The following is a 19,765-nucleotide window of genomic DNA, read 5'->3' as shown; positions in this document are numbered from 1 at the left end:
AGACTCCTGTACTGAATCCATGATCCTCGGAGACTGCGTGCTATGTAACGATTCCTGCAGTGTATTCTGAGCCTGAAGCATTTATCACAGAGGGTCCGTGCTGCAATCACTCCGCACAATCGGATGAAGTCTTTAATGAATTCTAATAAGGTTATTAAGGCTTCGCTAAGTGCTTTATCATTTTGTAAATGTAGCAACAACGGCAATAATCATCTGATAATCTGCATTAGAGTTTTAGGCCGTCACCATATATAACGCCAATATACAACATTATTTACACAGACGAAAGTCAGAAGAGGAACGGACTAAGAAAGAAGATGAGAAGGCAAGGCGGGAGTTTATCAAACAAGAATACCTACGAAGGAAACAACTGAAGTTAATGCAAGACATGGATTCTGTCATTAAACCTCGAGTTCACCTTAACAGATCGAAGAAGACCAGGCCGAAATCCATCCACAGAGACCAGCAAGTGGAACTGCCTAGAACCCCAACCGGGCCACCTCCAGGTAATATAACCGCACTGGAGTCACTAAACTAATAGGTATTGTAGGGTATGATGGGATGAGATAGACAGAAATCCAGTATGTAGACTGATGATAGATGTATAAATAGGCATGATGACTATGTGCACCGTGTGAGGAAGTATGACTCCATATGAATCAGTAGTTGCTCTTTACATTTTTCTTCATCCGCTAGGTAAACTTCTGTACTTACTGGATAAAAGTCCAGTACTGTGGATTGGGGACTTGTTCCTTCTGTCGCCTGATGATCATTTTATGCACTAATTCTTACTTGCAGATCACCTCTGTCTTTGAAGTTGTTCTCTCTTAGGCCCAGTGTCCATGGGCAAATTTGATTTGCGGGAGATCGGCAAATCAAGCTGCCCATAGAGATGCATGGGCACCCACAAATGGATCAAAACATGCGAATTTGCGGACCTTTTGATCTGGAAAAATAATCACAGCTTGCTGCACTTTTGTGCTGATCCTGCATGGCTGACTTCCATTGAAGTCTTTGGAAGCCCTCCGATCCGCGGCACACCCACAGCTGACACTTTGGATGGATCCACAGGAAAGCAGGAGATTTATTTAAAAAAAAACAAAAACTGTACTGCGGATGTCTGACGGCGAGCCATAAGGACCATGCGCAGTACAGCGAACCCAGAAGTGGAGGGATTCGCACGGACGCCGCAACAGAGGAAATGCAGGTAAGCAGGGCTCACTGGCCGCAGGCAGTGCTGGATTCCCTGCACGGAATCTGCGCGTGCCGTGGACATGAGGCCTTAAGTGCATCCAGAAATTTAGAAGCTACTGCCGACCTCAACTCTCACTCTTTATATAATTTTTTTATTTTTATTTTTTTCACACTTGCCTAAAACTTTTGCAAAGTAAAATGCTTTCAAAAATAGACATGTTAATAGTTTGCATTTTGTAATTAACAAAAGGAAAGTGAATGAACAAAAGAGAAATCTAAATCAAATCAATATTTGGTGTGACCGCCCTTTGCCTTTAAAACAGCATCAGTTCTTCTAGGTATGCCGGCACAAAGTCAGGGATTTTGCAGGATTCGCCAATTACCGTATATACTCGAGTATTAGCCGACCTGAGTATAAGCCGAGTCAATAAGTTTTACCATAAAAAATTGGTAAAACTTATTGACTCGAGTGTAAGCCGAGCTATACTCCAGTATATAAAAGGTTAAAAAAAAAAAAGCAATGCTCCACCTATTAGCCGGTGTCTGTGTACCTGGTGCGATGCTGTCCCCGGCGGTACTGCAAGCTGCAGCAGTCTTCTCCCCGCTGTCATTTTCCGGGCTTGCTTTTGAAATCCCCGCCGTCAGAGCTGTGATTGTATCGAGCGCCGGCCAATCACAGCTATTCAGAATAACATCACTGAATGGCTGTGATTGGGTTATCGAGCTCCAGCTGTGATTGGCCGGCGTTCGATCCAATCACAGCGCTGACGGCAGGCATTTCAAAAACAAGCCGGGGAGAAGAATGCAGCAGCTGGCCGCACCACCTGGTAGAGCATCGAGCCGTGGACACAGACACTGGCTGATAAGTGAGTATTGAGATTTTTTGTTTGTTTGTTTTTTTTTACCTCACTCGTTGTTGTGCTGAAAAACTCTGCTTAAACTCAAGTATATCGGTATACCAAATAGGTGATAATGATAATGATTTGCACATGTAGATTGAAACGCGGTCATTAACTGAAACAGAAACAGCTGTGAAGGAGGCTTAAAACTAGGTAAGGAACAGCCAAACTGCTACAAAGGTGAGGTTGTGGAAGACCGTTTCATGTCACAGGTCATTCACCATGGAAAGACTGAGCACTGCAGCAAGATACAAGGTAGTTATACTGCATCAGCAAGGTCTCCCTCGTAGACTGAGGTTTCAAGATGTGCTGTTCAAGCTCTTTTGAAGAAGCACAAAGCAACTAGCAAAAGAAACAAACACTGAGGACTGTAAATGCAATAGTCAGCCAAGAAAACGTATTGCAACAGATGAAAGACTACACATGCTTACTTCACTTCTAAATCGGAAGATGTTCAGCAGTGCCATCAGCTTAGAACTGCCATAAACCAGTGGGACCCCGGTACACCCATCTACTGTTGACCAGTGTGACCAGAAGGGGTCTTCATGGAAGAATTGCATCCAAAAAGCCGTAACTTCAAAGTGGAAACAAGGGCAAACGACCCAACTATGCATGAAAACCCTGGGACTGTGGTGCAGAGGAATGGCAGCAGGTCCCCTGGACTGATGGGTCAAAATGTGAAATAATTGGCTGTAACAGAAGGAAGACTGCTAGCTGAAGAAAAGTATATCCAGTAATAGCACTGTATATAGGAGACCAGTCTAAAGGCACATAGCTCACACACCGGGTACCGCCACACATCTGCTGAGGATTTTCTGCAATTCTGCAGAAAGTTCAATATAAAAAAAGGCACCAAATAATGTGTTTTTTGTCGCAACTATTGGTGTGAAAATGCTGCGCACTTACCACAGATTTCACCACACAATCTGCAAGAAAAAGTGGCAGAGGTTTTACATGTAAATTCCACACCATTTCTGCTCTTCACATACATACAACACGTCTTACAGATGGGCACACTTTTATAGATATCTAGTATATATAGTGCATAGATATACACACACTAAAGACACGTGCCTGAAGCTCTAATATTCTCTTATCCAGCTTAAGACTGCAATAAACTTCTCAATTTGCCCCATATGTTCCCAGAGTTCAGATATTCTTCACTGCAAGGACGCTGGTCGTTAAATGGGTCACATAGCAAGATATCTGCAACAATTAATTTCCCCATGGAAAATCACTTTAATAATTCCATGATTCTGCATTAATGTTACATTTGTAGAATTTAATCATTTACAGCATTAAAATGTTTTTTTGGTTTTTTTTTTAGCTTCAAGCTTTTCCCTGGCCTCACTGAATACAGGGGACAGCGAAAGCGTGAATTCTGGGAAAAGAACACCAAGGTAACAACTGTTCACCAAGGAAGAACCTAAGGGAAACAAAGGAAGATGACCTTTTTAAATGCCCGCGATACATTTTTTGGTCTTTATTTTTTCTTGCGGTCATGTTGTCCCCAAATACATTTTTCATGACTTAAAGTTTTGGGACTTTAAAGCCTTTTGCTAAGAACTCTCTACCAGTCTGTGTACCAAAGCTGAGACGTCGTGGGAATAGCAAAACGGGGAAAAAAAACATTTCAGTTTTCAAACCCAATGGAATAAACAAAGTGTAGAGAAGCCGAAGGTCTTCAGTTTCAATCCGTTTCTGTATTTTCTTTCTGAATTCCATTTTTACACTGGATCAAAACTGCAGACCGTTTCAAAAACGGAATACAAACTGATCATTTCTTTATTGCATTGTACTCAGTGGGAGGTGGATAGGACTGAAAGACCATGCATTTAGGGTTGCGGGCGGTGGCTCAGTGGTTGGCACTGTTGCCTTGCAACACTGATGTCCTACGTCCAACACATCACTTTGGGGAAAAAGCAATCCGCTGCGGCTGTCACAGAGGATTGCAAAGTTTCTCCTATTGCTTATAATGGAGCCGATGCTGCTCCCGCTAGCCCCATTGAAATCAATGGGTGCTACGATGCGAGAACACGCTGCAAGATAGAACATGCCGCGATTTGTTTCCCACATAGCATCAGTCATGTGTATGACCCCATTCAAAAGAATGGGGTTCATATTTGTGCGTCTGACAATGCACATCTCTCCCAAGATTCTCTCGCCTGTGTGAAGTCGGCCTTACTCATAATATAAAGCTTAACCTTGTTGACTTAACCCCTTGCAGCACTGTTGCAGGATGAGCCTTCCTGGCTAGTTTGTAGTAGTGAAAAGAGACGCATAACCAAGATTACCTGAACTCTGCTAATTTATTACATTAAACACGTAGGAAATATCCATCTACGGTGTTTCCCCGATAATAGGACCTACCCTGGTTTTCAAGACAGGCTTGAAATATAAGACCCCCCTAAAATAAGCCCTAGCTAACCTGCATTAAAAAAATCTATACTCACCTGGTCCGCGGCATTCCGATGCCTCGCGATGGTCTCCAGCGGCGCTGCGGCAAACTGCAGTGTTGTCCGCTCTGACATCTCAGCTTCTTTTTGGTGATGGAGCTTTGAATACCCCGTCCCCAGCAAAGCGAGCGCTGTGATTCGATAGAGCGCCAGCCAATTACAGCCAGATTCCTGGATTGACATTTGTACATTATTACCAGTTCTCCTGTATACAGTCTTTTATGGGAAAGATATCTCCCCCAAATGCTATATTCTAATAATGCCCCTAACTGAAGCTCCATCCATGCTAAATCTACTGCATTGTTGGGTTCACCCTTCAATCTCCCTCTACGGTCACTAGGCACATATAAACACCCCTTTCTTTTATGAATCCTATCCCTCCCAAATAGGATATAGCCCTGAAGATTAACCACCCAGTTGTGTCATGCAGCCATGTATCAACCGTTCCTATGATGTCGTATTGATATACCGACACCAGCAACTTTACCTTCTCCAGTTTACTTGCCAGACTTCTTGTCTTTCTGAACATAGTTCTACTTTTCTAATACATCATTTTCCTTTTTTGCTTGCTTCTTTTGGCAGTCCTTTTAGGGTGGAATCTGTAGAAGGTTTTATATCGCCTGGCCGTGCTGGTAGTCGTAATGGTGAAAAAGACTGGGAAAATGCTTCCACTACTTCTTCAGTGACTTCTGCTACAGAGTACACAGGTGGGTGGTTTGCGCCTCATGTCCACGGTAAAAAGATTATTTAAAATCCGCAGCGTTTTTCCCGCACGCGGATCCGCGCACCATAGGGATGCATTGGACACCCGCAGGTAGTTAAATACCTGCCGATGTCATTTTACCCTTGAGGCGCCTATGGAAGCCGTCCAGAACCACGGTACACCCGCGCCTGAAATTCTGCTCTCTGCGCACAGGAGAGCAGGAGTTTTAAAAAAAATGGAGTGCCCGGCGCATGCGCGTGGCACGCTGACGGCGTGCCGAGCACATCCGCCGGGCCGAAGAAAGAAGATCTGGCCGCGACAGAGGGCAGGTCCGCAGCGTCCGGACAGGTGAGTAAATTCTTTTTTTTTTAGCCTCATGTCCCCAAGAAAGGAGAGACCCGCTGTGGGATTCTCCATGAAGAATCCGCGGCGGGCCTGATTTTCCCCGTGGACATGAGGCCTTATAGATGATGTGCAGAACATGCTTCTTAAAGAAGCACTTCAGCAACTTACTTATATATTTTTGCTTATATAGTGTAGTACAGGTTATATTACTAATAAAGAATAATGCAGTAGGCTCTTGTGTATTATACCTATTCAAGTTGATATGCTATTTATGAGCCATCTGCCATTTTTATTCCTTTTGCGGTTCCACTAATGTATCCTCATGTGCCGCCTACATTTTTCACTATGCTCTCTGACTCTACAGAGAAGATGGAGTCTCCTCATACTACAATTACTTTTTTGAGTAATGTAACTTTTTTGATACGGTAAATTTTGAGAGGTTCGGCTGACTGAAAAGGGAAGTAAAAGGCCAGGCAAAAGTATAAAACTGAGAACCTTATTATTAGAAGTGGAAAGAAAAAACTGAGAAAAAAATTCAGAAGGCAAGTAGAGGAGCAAGAGACACCGATCACAAACTAAAATGTTTTTACACAAATGCCCAGAGCATGGGAAGCAAACAAGGAGAATTGGAGCTCCTAACACGGAAAGAGAAATATGAGGTCATACGCATCACGGAAACTTGGTGGGATGATACACATGATTGGAATACAAGCTGTGAAGGATATAACTTATTTATAAGAAACAGACCTGATAAAAGGGAGGAGGTATTGCGTTGTATGTTAGGAAAACATTCATCTCCACAGAGATTCAAGCTTCAGAGCATGGGAGTTCTGTAGAAACTGTTTGCATAAGAATACAAGGAGAGAACAGAAAGGACACCATTGTGGGCATTAACTATAGGCCACCTGGACAAGCAGAAGATATGGATGAACTCTTTCTATATCAGATGGCCAAGCTTTAAAAAAAAAAAAAAAAAAAAGCACAACATAGTGATCATGGGAGATTTTACCTATCCAGACATTTGTTGGAATCTCTCTCAGGTAAAAGTAATGGGTCCAACAAATTCTTATCCGATCTTGCAGACAACAACTTTCCAAAAGGTAGAAGAAACAATAAAGGATTCTGCCATCTTGGACCTAATTCTTTCCAACAGGCAAGAAATAGTTGAGGAAGTAAGGGTGGCTGGGACCTTAGGAGGCAGTGATCATACTATCCTTGAATTTTGGTTAAAAAGGGGAGGAAGACCTGAGAAAACTCAAACCTCAAGGTTGGATTTCAGAAAGAAAGGCAGATTGTAATGGACTCAGAAAGAGCGCAGGAAGAATCCACTGGCTGGATGTTCTTAAGCACAGAAATGCCCAAGAAGGATCGAAAAATTTGCAAAATAAGATTCTCGAAGTACAATCGTCAACAATCCTTTAACCCCTTAGTGACGGCCCCATAGTGTTTTTACATCCTGCAGCCGCAGGACGTGTATGGAGGGAGATCGCGCAGCTATCCCTATAGGCGGCTTGATTTGCGAATCTCGCACACGGGTGCCACGCACGGATTCCGCAAATCAAATTCGCCCATGGACATTGGGCCATAGAGTTTGTGTGCTTTACTTCTGAAGCTCTCACTAGAGAGTCTCTTACTTATCTTTGAGATACAGCTTCACGCTGCTCCCTCTGCCTCCTGCTTGTACAAGCTGACATGGAGAAGCAGAACACAAACAGGAGGCAGAGAAAAGCAGGGTGAAGCAACGTCACCTAGAAGTACACTGAAGATCCTGCACACAGTATAGAAGGTTAGTATGACCAGGGATCATACAGCTAGTCATTGTATAGACTCGCCGCTCATTTAGCAGAAGACTAGCTCTCTGACTTACATATGCCTTTGGCATATGGAAAGGGACTAGCTTTTCTGCAAAGCCCCATTAAGGTTTCCAATGAGAGCGCGTACACACATGCGCGTCAATATTAACTCTGTCACATGACTTACATGCAACAATTCAGTTTGCGTCTTTTTTAATAATCTAATTGTTCATGAACTTTAGGCTTCAATCAGACCGCCATAATTTTGGCATATGTGCTATCCATGTATTTCCTATGGGGCTATACACACGAGCAATAGGCTGTGTGAAGAAAAGCGATGCATGGCCTATTCTCGTCCTTATCACAGATGAGAATAGGACATACAATGTTCACTGTCCCTACAGATGGAACCGTACACTGATGCAAGTTACGCCCAAGATTCTTGGGTGCAACTTCCATACGGCCATCTGAATTTGGCCTTACTGTGATTCGGAGTAAATCTATTTAGTGCAGGAGCTCCCACACACATCTCACAGGTCAGAGCTGCGTTCTTTAGCTTCCATAGGATATGGGAGCAGAATAAGACGACCCACCAGAGTGCCACTATTAACATCACTATACCAGGCTGAGCTTGTCAGGTTGCTAACTAGACCTTAGAAGACCGTCAACATGGCGTGATCATAGTTGCTAGCCTGATTTTTTTCCTTTTCTGTTTTTTGCCTGGACAACTTTTCCAAAAATCATGGAAAGCCAACATTTTTTACAGACCAATTAGAAAACCATAATGAATGATAAAGATTATAAGTGATAACAGGCCTGTAGGTCAGATACTGATATGAGTTCATTACCAATATTTTCTGTGAGTTGTAAAATGCTGATAATTACAATCATAATAAGCCGTCCAAGTAATACCAGCCTCAAAAAAAATTCATGGACAAATCTATTTTTTTTAATAGATAGAAGAAAATGCTCTATTTTTACAGACTGTCCAGGAATTTCTGGGCGGCTGGCAACCCTGGGTGTGATCCAATGAGTCATGATACCAGTTGTTTTGGGCTGATGGTAGGGTTTGTGTGTGGCACAGACACCATGAAACCATGGACCCCAGTTGTCAACAAGTCACTGTGCAAGCTGGTGGTGGTTCCATACTGGTGTGGAGGTGTGTTCTCCTATCATGTGGGGTCCACTGGTCGGCCTAAACATGTCATTAACCAGTGCCTGCTACATTTTGCTACTTGACGACTATTTACAGCGCTTCATGGACCCCAATAATGGATATTCCAGCCGGATAATGCACGGTGCTATTGGGCCCAAGTTATTCAAAATTGGTTCGAAGAGCATTCTAGAGAGTTCCTACGAATGGCATGGCCTACACATTTGCCTGACATAAGCCCGATTCAACTTTTATGGGATATGGTGGAGAGATCCATACGCACCCGAGATCCTGCCAATGCCAAGTCAAGTTGCTGAACTTCGCTGGACTAGAGGACGTCCTGCATGATATTAGTTCCTGTCACATGACTTTTGGCATATCACTGTATAAAGTCTGTCTATGTCATCAGCCTAAAATACATGAGACTAACAATATGGAGAAATATTGACACCTTCATTCCAAAAATAAAGTTTACAAACGCTGCTATACAGATAATTTCCAAACCCTCCAAAAATCATTTGTGACATGAACGTTGGGTCCACACACTTGGCATGACATTGCTATGTTTAGACATGTTATTGATGCCATCGGGGCTCCGAGCATAAGATACTATTACATCAATCATAACACTGCATTCAGGAAATCATTGAAAAAAAAGAGAATTGTAATTGAAAAGTGAAGTTCCTAGTAATTCATACACTGGCTAGCCTTTGTTTGGTTATAATTCTAGGAAATTGATTGCTACATACTATATTTTTCCAACCTTACCTCTTTCTTACAGGACCAAAGTTGTACAAGGAACCCAGTGCTAAATCTAACAAGTACATTATCCAGAATGCTATATCTCATTGTTGTCTTGCTGGTAAAGTGAATGAGGGGCAGAAGAACAAGATTTTGGAGGTCAGTGCTAATCACTCAATAGTTGGGGTTCAAAGGTGCCAGATATGACTTTGTGTGAAAAATGGTATGTCATAGACCAGTGATAGGCAACATTAGAGAAGTGGAGATCTGCTGTTATATTTTGGGAGGGCCTTGAGATCTACTTGGTACAGAGTGCTGTAGAACATACAGGAGAGAACGGCACTGATCAGTAACAGACAAAATACATAATTACTTACAGTCACTCACAGTTGATGTTTCCTCTTTCTGGAGTTCTTTCCTCATCTTTTTCCTCCACACCTTCTCAACACAAATTCCATGTTCTGGTGGCCTAAAATTGTCACTCAGCTGCTACCTCAAATAGTGTTTCTACTGTGCTGTCTAGTGCCCTCAGATACTATACCACAGTATAGATGGTACCCTTGAAAATACTAGTACCACACATATAGTACCCACTACTATAGTGTCACGCACAGTGTTCCCCTACAGTATCTCCAACCAGAGCACTCAACAGTAATAGTGCTACCACATACTGACCCCAAGACTAACTCTGCCATGATGCCTTCTATAATAATAGCACTCCCAAAAGTAACTGTGCCAGAGTGCCGTTCATGGTTCCATCGGTAGCAGTAATTTTACCCCAAAATGCCCCCATTAGTAATGCTCCCTCATAGTATTCCCAGTAATAATAATGCTCACCTAGAGAGTCCCATTATTTAGTAGTTCCCCCAATAGTGATTATTCTCCCCCAGAGAGTCCCATTACTAATAGTGTTGCCCCTAGTACCCCCCTCTGACCGAAAAAAAGAAATTTAATTCACTTAATTCTCTTTTATGCCGCCTTCAATGATGTGATGCAGACCACAGGACTTATCCTGCTTGCGGCTTAAGCAGCTTGAAGAGCAGTAACCAGTAGTGTTCCAGCAGCACTGCAAAATATACTTTGTTCTGTAGTACTAACTAACCTACCACCCACAATCCACTCTGCACCAACCAATGATCGGCCTCTTGATCATGATTCACAAGCTGTAGACCCATCAGAGATACATACGAGAAAATCACATTGGTGTGAACTGTGAACTTGGGCTACCATTAATTTCCATAACAAGTAATTTTGAATGAACCTCTCTTAGAATGTTTTGCTACTGGAAATCCTTGAATGGGTAAAGGGTTTGACAAAGTAGATAAATTACTACCCACTAAGACCAGTCATCCGCCCAGGATCATTCTATATACAGCCAACAGCTGCATGGGGTGGCATTAATAATTTCACACAGAGATGTGGTGTGATCAAAAGCACTCAAATTTTTAATGTAACAGACAGCATTAGTTAGTTATAGCCTTTTGAGCCTACTGAGCTTGTGCAGAGGATGCAATGACTTTCGTAATATGGGAAATCCCAATATTATGTGATTCATCTCTGCAAGTTTTAAATTGGCGTTGTGGTCAAGAGGTCCGAAATAAACAAGAAGTAGTTAATTAGAGTTTTAAAGACATAGTACCTATGTTTTCCAAAATAGCTTTGTGGGGCTACATGAGGATTTACAAAAATTGTCAAAACATCAGATGTTGCTTAATACCACCATAATTAATGAAAATAATGTATACAAGAAATAGGGAGTATATGAATAGTTACAGAAACAACTGTTTTATAAATTAGACATTTAATACTAATTTCAAGAATTTCTGAAAACTACGCGTGTTCATAGTCTTAGGCCTATATTAAATTTCTTTTGACAGCTTTTGTAAATAATGAGCAGGTGCCCATGTCTAGGAATTTCATCAACATATTTTAATTAAAAAGACATATATATAGAACAAGTGGCTGAGAAACAAAAACCTTCAATAGATGTACTTCTATCTGATTTTCAAGGTCAAAAGCATTTCCAAAATTTGAAGCATACAGAGTCTTAAAGAAACAGCTCTTGCTTCATACTCCTAGAATGAGACATAGTTACATAATACAAGTATTGATCAGAATGACATACAGTTACAGAATACAAGTATTGATAAAATTAAGAAACCAATCTGACAGGTTTTTACAAGGTTTGTCTTTGTGTAGACATTGGTGGTACATCATTAGGAGTTGCTGTCATTGCCCGATCATGAGGGTTCGACCACTGTGATCACTGTTGATTGCCAGATCAATGTAGGAACTACTCTAGGAAATAGTCTTGCCATATTGTCTATTATTGGTTCTCCTCAGAGTTCTCTGGGGACCAGATGCTTACTGATTTGCCTTATCTAACACTGCAAATTGGGAACTAGCATTGCGTATGGCAGGAGTATTTTTGACTCTAAATTCATAAACAGAAACTTAGTAGAATTGAACATTCACTCATAGCTTGGATAGCCCCCATGTTACACCGAGCACAGGCTGATGCTTGAAGAAATGTTTACATCATGATGTTTAAGGACTTGCATGGTGTCTCTCTAGATAAGCAAAAAAAAACTTTGCCTTGCAACACTTGACGGTATGGCTATGTAATGTCTCATTGCATAATTTAGTAGAAGTATCACGAAGTGTCATCCATGGTTTATAAGTTCACTGAAGACCATGGCAAGGGGGAGTCCACCATAGAAGGGTACTGGTGAAGTTTACTCTCAAACTCTGGGGCTGATTAACATCGACCCTTTCCCCAGATTGATTTACCTTCGTACCATGGATGCTAAGTAGAAGATTGTTTTGTATCTTGTATCTTTTCACATCTTGTTTTGCATAGTGATACATTTCTTAATATTTTGAATGTCTTTTGATATCTTGCATGTATATCTATTTTTATCAGGTTACTCGATTAATATTTGGCCTTTGTGTATGTGTGAACCCATTTATTTTCACTATGGAACTTGTCATAAAACATTCATAAACATTGAATTGTAGCTTTTTCCACCAATTTCAGTTGGAATGTAGACCCAAAGCACATGGGATTACCCCTTTATCACAGGACTGTTTGAAAAGCTTGAATAAAAGATAAGGAATGGTAGAATATCACATTACAATATATTCTAATTCTTGTTTTCTATCCCACCTTCACAGGAAATGGAGAAATCTAACGCCAACAACTTCCTGATCTTGTTCCGCGACTCCGGATGTCAGTTCCGCTCAATATATAATTACTATCCAGAAACGGAGGATATAACCAAGCTGGCAGGCGTCGGACCGCGTTCCATAAATCGTAAAATGATGGATGGTCTCTACAAATATAACTCCGACCGAAAACAGTTCAGCCAGATCCCAGCCAAAACCATGTCTGCCAGTGTTGACGCTGTGACCATTCACAGCCACCTATGGCAAGCTAAGAGACCTATGACCCCCAAAAAACTACTTTCTTCCAAAGCATAGCGGTGGCTGGCAAAAAAAAAGAAATTGAGCCTCCTAAATTTTCTGGAGATAGCAATTACTTGTTGCCAATGAGACTTGTATCGCGTGAACACAAACCCTTCCTCCTGCTGTCTTTACACACAACTGGAATGTAGGACAGTATTAATTAAGGGTGGGATTGGGTGGGCAAAGTAAAGGGATGTGTGAGGGAGGGGGGTTATTTATCACGAAATGTTTTTGACTCACATTAACTGGGAGAGTAACTTTGTGCCGTCTGAATTCAAGGAGCATGTGCGGTATGACACTGAAGCACTGACATTTGTCCATGTCTGGTGAGTGGTACTCGACATCTCTTGCCTTATATATTATACATTTTTTTTATTCTGCATTTGCGTGTGTGCAAGATGATGTTGAGTTACAAAGGATAAATCAAGTTTTTTGTCTATTCTGTTTTTTTTTTTCTATTCGGAGAAGGGCGTAAAATGTGTTATTGAATTGGTATCACTGCCAAGAAGGGTGGCAACATGTACTTTTACGAAGTATTTCCAAGCTCTCTGGCAGTAAAAGGATTGTTGGATAGGCCAGCTTACCTCAAAAATGCAAGCCAGTAAGCATGTATTTGGATGACAGCATCACTAACTTTATATTTATGTCTGCAAGTTTTACAAGAAAGTGGTGTATTTAAGTACTCTCTCCGGTCTGACATTCCTAGAGTGCAATGTGCTTGCATATAACGCCTAGTGTAGTCAGCATTTATGCTTCATTAATTTTTAATGACTGTTTTATCACCTCATGGAGAGTGACTGTATCTGTGCTTATTTTATTTTTTTACTATTATTATTTTTTATTTTAGCATTATCTCAAAATTAAGAGGGGTTAGTGCTAGATCCTTTATATGTGGGCAAACACTTGTCTTAACAGTTTGCTGCTGTCAACATAATATCTCAAGATTTTTGCTTGATTTTTAGCATTTTAGCACACTGTTGCGTAAGATATTTATTGAGATTGGGTGACGTCACTTGAGTGGGTATATGGTGGATGCAAAGGTCTGGCGATTCATGGGACATCTTACTGTGTTTCCCCAAAAATAAGACCTATCCCCATTTTCAGTCAGGGGCTATAAGCCCTGGCTACACTACGTGAAAAAAAAGCAATACTCACCTAGCCGTCACAGCGATGGCTGTGATTGGTTCATCGAGCGCTGCAGTGATTGGCTAAGCTGTGGCGCTCAAGAGGCAGTCGGAGCAATCGCTTGCTATTGGCGGAGTTTACAAACCCCGTTACCAGCAAACGATCTTCTGTCGGCGCTGAGAACTGCAAGGAAGCCTGCCAGAACTGCGGAGACCAGCGAGAGAAACCCTGACAGCACCTGCTAGGTAAGTATAAGACATCCCCCAAAAATAAAAACCCTGTTCCTCTTTTGGGGCAAAAATTATTATACGACACTATCTTATTTTCGGGGGAAACACGGTATCGGCAGACCTCATCAGAGACAGTATGACAAGCCCTGAACTTATATCACATGCAAACTATTACACTAGAGAAATAAGAGAACCAGCAAGGTGATCGGAGTGCCAATGTAAAGCACTAGAAGCAGTGTTACGAGGGGGAGCATTAGGCGACAGGTAGGGTATAACACTAATGCTGCAGGACAGGGCCATGCATCTTGTCGAGTTAGTTGCATGCACTTTCTGGGATGAAAGGTAAGCGTGTTTGTGGGTGTTTTATATTCTCCATTTCAAGGACAAGTATGGTTGCTTTTATGAGATGTGTTGTAAAGTATTTCATATCATGTGAGAATTTTTTTAAGCTAAATGCAAAGATGAACCATATGGTCATTACATTTTGAATAGTGTTTTTTCACTTTTAATATCTATTTTGTTATATACGAGTAGGTATGTCAGGAGAATGGATTGTACATTTAATTTAATTTGTTTTTACTAAACAGAGATGGTCAAAGACCTGCAGAATGTAATGTAACTTAGTTCATTGACACTCGTGTTACCAAAAAAATAAAATAGAGCGAAAAAGGACATGTATAAACAGGCCAATGTATAGGAGGTGGGCCAGCGGTGAATCATTGCCATGTATGATGGTGCAATGTCTTCTAGATCTGCTGCAGGGAAGGGTGCATTCATTACCTGTCAGGCCTTTTGTATCTGAGCTGTAGACCTTTCCATCATTTATTGTATTGCAGTAAAGCCGTGTGTTGGGGGAAGTGTAGTTGTCTTACTTTTATACTTAAATGAATAATTAAGCTTGGCCATTCAGCTTCTGAACTCCACACTAAATTATGAATAAGCATCACGTTAATCAGCTGTACCCTCCTTTAGTGATGGCTCACGTTATGGAACTAGGTCACAAAATGAGAATTATTAACGGTTGGTTTGGGACATTACATAGGTTCATTGGAATGTTGCTGTTATAGTACCCAATGCCCGGTAATCGAAAAATGCTTTTGACATGGGCATGATAATTTGAAATTCACAGGTTGTGCCATAAAATGTAAAAATGCTTATTAAAGGGAACCTGTCATGTACTTTATGCATCCCTCACTGAGGGCAGCATTAAATAATAAGAGAGACAGTAATTTTTAGCGGTCTGTTACTTATGGGTTAAAGTGCAGCCATTTTTAAGAACTTACTGGTTGTTCCTTCTAGTCCCTGCAAGCATTGAGTCACACTTATTGATGAGATGCCAGCCATCGTTATTAGCAGGGGTTTTTTTTGTACCGTAATAGCTATAAAATTGTCAATCTTGATGGGTGGCATAGCAATGCCTCATGAATGCCTCTTCTGTTTCAGGGAGCTGAAGGAACAATACGTAAGTTCTTAAAAGCAATTGCATTTTCCCCCTAAGTGACAGACCACTGAAATGAGTGTCTGTCGCTACTTTATACTGCCCTCAGTGAGCGTAAAGTATGTGACAGATTCCCTTTAAATTAAAGCATTTTAATTAGCTTGTTTATTCTTTATTTCAGTATGCAGCACAGTAAAGTTAAGCTGCTGGGTTCAATGAACTGTCACATCCATCCAGTCCTGCCAAGGAAACTGGCCAACAGATTCAGAAACAGAGAGCGACCGGGTGAATAGCTCGTAGAACACAGGAGGTTTCTAGGTTGCTACACGTCTGAGACTGGATAACTAAGGGAGGTAGAAACATAGGTGAGGACTAGAATCTTTCCCGGATTTGTTCCAACTGGACCTACCAATAAAGGCGGAAAAACCACCCCAAAAAAGGCAACCCCATGTCAGAAACCTAAACTCCTCCTTCCCTATACGTCCCTTGGTGTGATCTGGAGCAGACAGAATATGTGAAAGTATGGTGGGACAATACAGACAAATAAGCTGAGGTCTGAGTTGAAGAGTGACCAAAGTCAGTACCAGAAGGATAAGCAGATAGTCGTAGTCCAAAGCCCAAAAAAACAAGGCACTGAAAGAAAAACTCAAAGGCAAGATTTACAAACTGCTGAGCAAGACCAGTAAAGAAATGCATTACCAGCATCCTCCCTAAAGAGGAGCCAGAATAAATACCCCAAGAAATAATCTGATAGGCTAACTGAAGCAATACACAGCTCAGCCAGCCTATCCGTGCTATAAGAGAAGGGAGAGGTTTCTCCCTTGGTGTCCAGCACCAAATGCCAAATCACATTTTCTGGCACTGATGTTGTGACATCACAATGGCCTCTCGCACGCTCCCAAAGCATTGCATTCAACTGGAGCTGCGTCTGCAATCACAAACTGGGGCGCTGCGCTTTGGTCAGCGCTTTCTGCTTCCTGTGCTGACCACACTGACAGCGGTCCCGGGAATCAGCTGATCAGTAGGGATCCAAGCTGCAAGTCCCCACAGATCATCTATTTATGACCCGTCAGTCGTCAATAGAAAAAAAATTTTAAATTCCCGGAATACCTCTTTAACCCCCTCTGTTACATTGTTGGGTACTGTTTGCCCCTTTCCAATACCACAAGGCTTCCATGCATCTAACATCTTTTGCGTTTCAAAACAGCAAGTTACTTTCTCAACACTAATTAGGACGGTCATTAATTATGAGCAGCAAATCTGCCTTCTTAATCATATTCTGAAATATTTCTCCAATATTTCTTTTACTTCTCCTTCTGTGTGTTCTCTGCATATATATCCCAATTAGTGGTGACTCACAATGCCCCTGGCAGCAATGAAAGGTGATGGAATGGCAAAGCACATACACATAGCAGTGTTACGGAATGTCTTTAGTATTAGTTCATTGCTTTGCATTTAATATCTGTTACAATATAGAACATTCCCATCTCTCTGAATAGGTACAATACTGTACACTGATTGTATCAGGCCTCTTGTCTGTGATACCGTTGGGAAATCTATACAGTCAGTGTGCGATCAGCTCATCTGTAGAGTAGAAGCCTGCATCAAGACAGTTATTTGTGTATCTGATGCGCTGCCCCTTTAATTTCCATTACACACTAAATATATGATACACTTCACCCCTATAGGAACTTCCATTCCACCTTGTTGCATCTTGTTTAATGACCGGTATAAAGCTCTAGCCTTCTGTTCTGAACACATTTGTGATTACTTTTCACTAACTGATTCCACTACATATAGTGTCCATGTAAGCAGCCTGAACACTAGTATGACATTCACTAGAGTCCACTGGACATATAATGGTGTCCCAAGTAACCTCTTGAGTTTGTCGGTAAAGGGACTGCAGGCTTCATAACTTTATATGTAGACTGTTTGAAGGAAGAAGGAAGGGGGGTGGGGTGGGGGAGTGGAGTCATTTTTGAAAGGGCAGAGATTTGGGCCCTAACACTGCAGTAATGTACAGTACATGTCTAAAATGGATAGACTGTATAAAATACAAGGTGTTTTCTTCTTTCAGTTTCCTAATGCAATCATTTTAGGTTTGGGAGGTATTGTTTCTCCTTATGAAGAGAGCCAGGATGGGAGTCTTACAAGGTATGCAATGCTTCCTGGGAAAAACGTTATGCAAATACAAGATGGAAATATGCCTCCACAGCACCACCTATTGGAAGGTAGCTTGAAGACGCTTTGTACTAATGTGCTCATAGAGCTATAAACAAAATGTTATCAGACTTTTTTAATTTACAGTATATTCTAATTCATTGCAAGTTGATATTTTCGAGGCCCTGGCTGTATAGAGGCGTTGAGTTCATTTTGGCTCTGTTCAAAATTGTTGTGGTGGTCATTGGAGTTGTCATAATGTCAAACATAATCCTGATTTCTGGTATACCTGTCATGGTAGGTAAAGGTAAAGTCCTCTGGTGCAAGCACCGAGTTGTGGCTGACTCCTAGGTTGATATCACATCGTGATATTTTCTTGGCAGTCTGTTTTTGCAAGGTGGTTTGCCATTGCCTTCCCCAGTCATATTTACCCCCCAGCAAGCTGGGTACTCATTTTACTGACCTTGGAAGGATGGAAGGCTGAGTCAACCTTGAGCCGGCTACCTGAACCATTCAGGGATTGAACCTGCAACCTTCAGGTCGTGAGCGAGAGCATTCTGCATTCTGGCTTTGTTATAAATGGAAGCCATGGTGCTAGTGGGAACAGTTACTCATGTCCCTACATCACAATCCATGGATGAGCCACAACAACCCCGTACAACGACCTCCTAAATATCCGGCACTGAACCAAGACTTACTGTGCATTAAAAAGTTCCATTTATAGGCATATAACCTTGACCTAGGACAGAACCTCTTACGGTTTTACTACATTCCATTTTAAAGTGCGCTAATTTATTCTGCCCTAAAATCCCTTACATATTCTAAGTATTACAAACTGTCTATTGATATTAAAAATATAAGTCTGCTCTTTTTTTTCCTTTTTTTATTAGTTCTGTTATGGTTTTCGTATTTTCACTGTCAGAGCTATTTATTCAGTATTATCATTTTTGCTACTTGCTTTCCCTTTTTTAATCCATGTATCTTTCTGCGGTGATTCGGGATCATTTGTTTTGTATGATCTTTTCCCATTCTTCTGTCATACTCTACCTAGACAGTATTGGGTGTCCACTTTAACCCTTACATTGCGATCGTGCTCCTACAGTAGACACATGCACATTTCCTTTAAAGAGAGTACTGCTTTTTGTAGGATGATCATTTTTGTCTTTTTCATGGAGTAACACAAATTTAATGACTGATGTTTTAAAGATCTTCAAAGGCATCCAAAACCTTTCCATGCCTGAAGTTTTGTATGAATGTTCACAAGGATGTGTCTCATTAATATGAATCTGTGTCATATTCTTTGCATGTAAATGAGATCTAAAGAACTGTGTAGATACTATGTATATTGGTGTGTATGTACATATATGTGATAGGTAAAAGGAAACCTGCACATTATAGCTTGCGTTATCATCGCTGCAAGCAATGGAAAATAAAAGATCTCTTCACTGCATTGTGTTCTTTTGTTCTGGTTGTTTTATCGGGAAGGACATTGTCCTCAGTCGCTTCTCCTCTCCGTTTACGGATTGCTTCATCGTTAAAATTAAACTTTAAATTCTGTGGTGGATTATCTACTTTGAACAGCATGTTTATACTTTTAGGCCTCCTTCACACGGGCAACAAAGTCGTGCGATTTTGTAGCATTGCTACAATGCTACAAATCACATGTATGTTAAGCCCCTGCTTTCCTATGGGTTTCTTCGCACATGCGATGTTTTGTAGCATGCTACAAAACAACACACAAACCTCGTAGGTCCAGCGATATGCCCGCGACACACGAGGTTTTGTAGCCCATGTTTCTCTATGGAGCCTTCCTCTCTGTTGCATCGCATTGAACAAAAACGCGGTTTACATGCAGTGCGATGCAACTTTGACAATAGCAAATGCTACTGTCAAAGCTATAATCTAAGCCCTAACTGCCGGGGGGAAAAAAAACACACATACGTCACCTTAGACGAGCTGTCAGCCCAGCGGCAGCTTCCTCCTAGATCCCGGTACTGATCTTCCTCTCTTTTGGCTAGGGATTCAAAAATCCCCGCCTCCTGGAAGCGCTGGCTGTGATTGGC

At 41.5% G+C, this 19,765-nt stretch overlaps 1 protein-coding gene across 2 annotated transcripts in view; it reads left to right on the top strand.

The window, feature by feature from the left end:
- CAMSAP2 (calmodulin regulated spectrin associated protein family member 2) overlaps positions 1–19,152 on the top strand; it is a 118,433-nt gene extending 99,281 nt beyond the window's left edge. For both annotated transcript variants that reach the window (XM_066597168.1, XM_066597167.1), the window contains 5 exons: positions 283–506; positions 3,421–3,493; positions 5,132–5,256; positions 9,325–9,443; positions 12,459–19,152. In XM_066597168.1, coding sequence (XP_066453265.1) covers positions 283–506; positions 3,421–3,493; positions 5,132–5,256; positions 9,325–9,443; positions 12,459–12,764 — 847 coding nt within the window. In that variant the 3' untranslated portion in view covers positions 12,765–19,152. The remainder of the gene's footprint in view (positions 1–282; positions 507–3,420; positions 3,494–5,131; positions 5,257–9,324; positions 9,444–12,458) is intronic.
- Positions 19,153–19,765: the final 613 nt, after the last annotated feature.

This window comes from Eleutherodactylus coqui, chromosome 3, assembly GCF_035609145.1.
Source record: "Eleutherodactylus coqui strain aEleCoq1 chromosome 3, aEleCoq1.hap1, whole genome shotgun sequence".
In the NCBI taxonomy this organism is placed as follows: Eukaryota; Metazoa; Chordata; class Amphibia; order Anura; family Eleutherodactylidae; genus Eleutherodactylus; species Eleutherodactylus coqui.
Note: the sequence above shows the minus strand (reverse complement) of the source record. Positions and strands in the feature narration are given on the sequence as shown.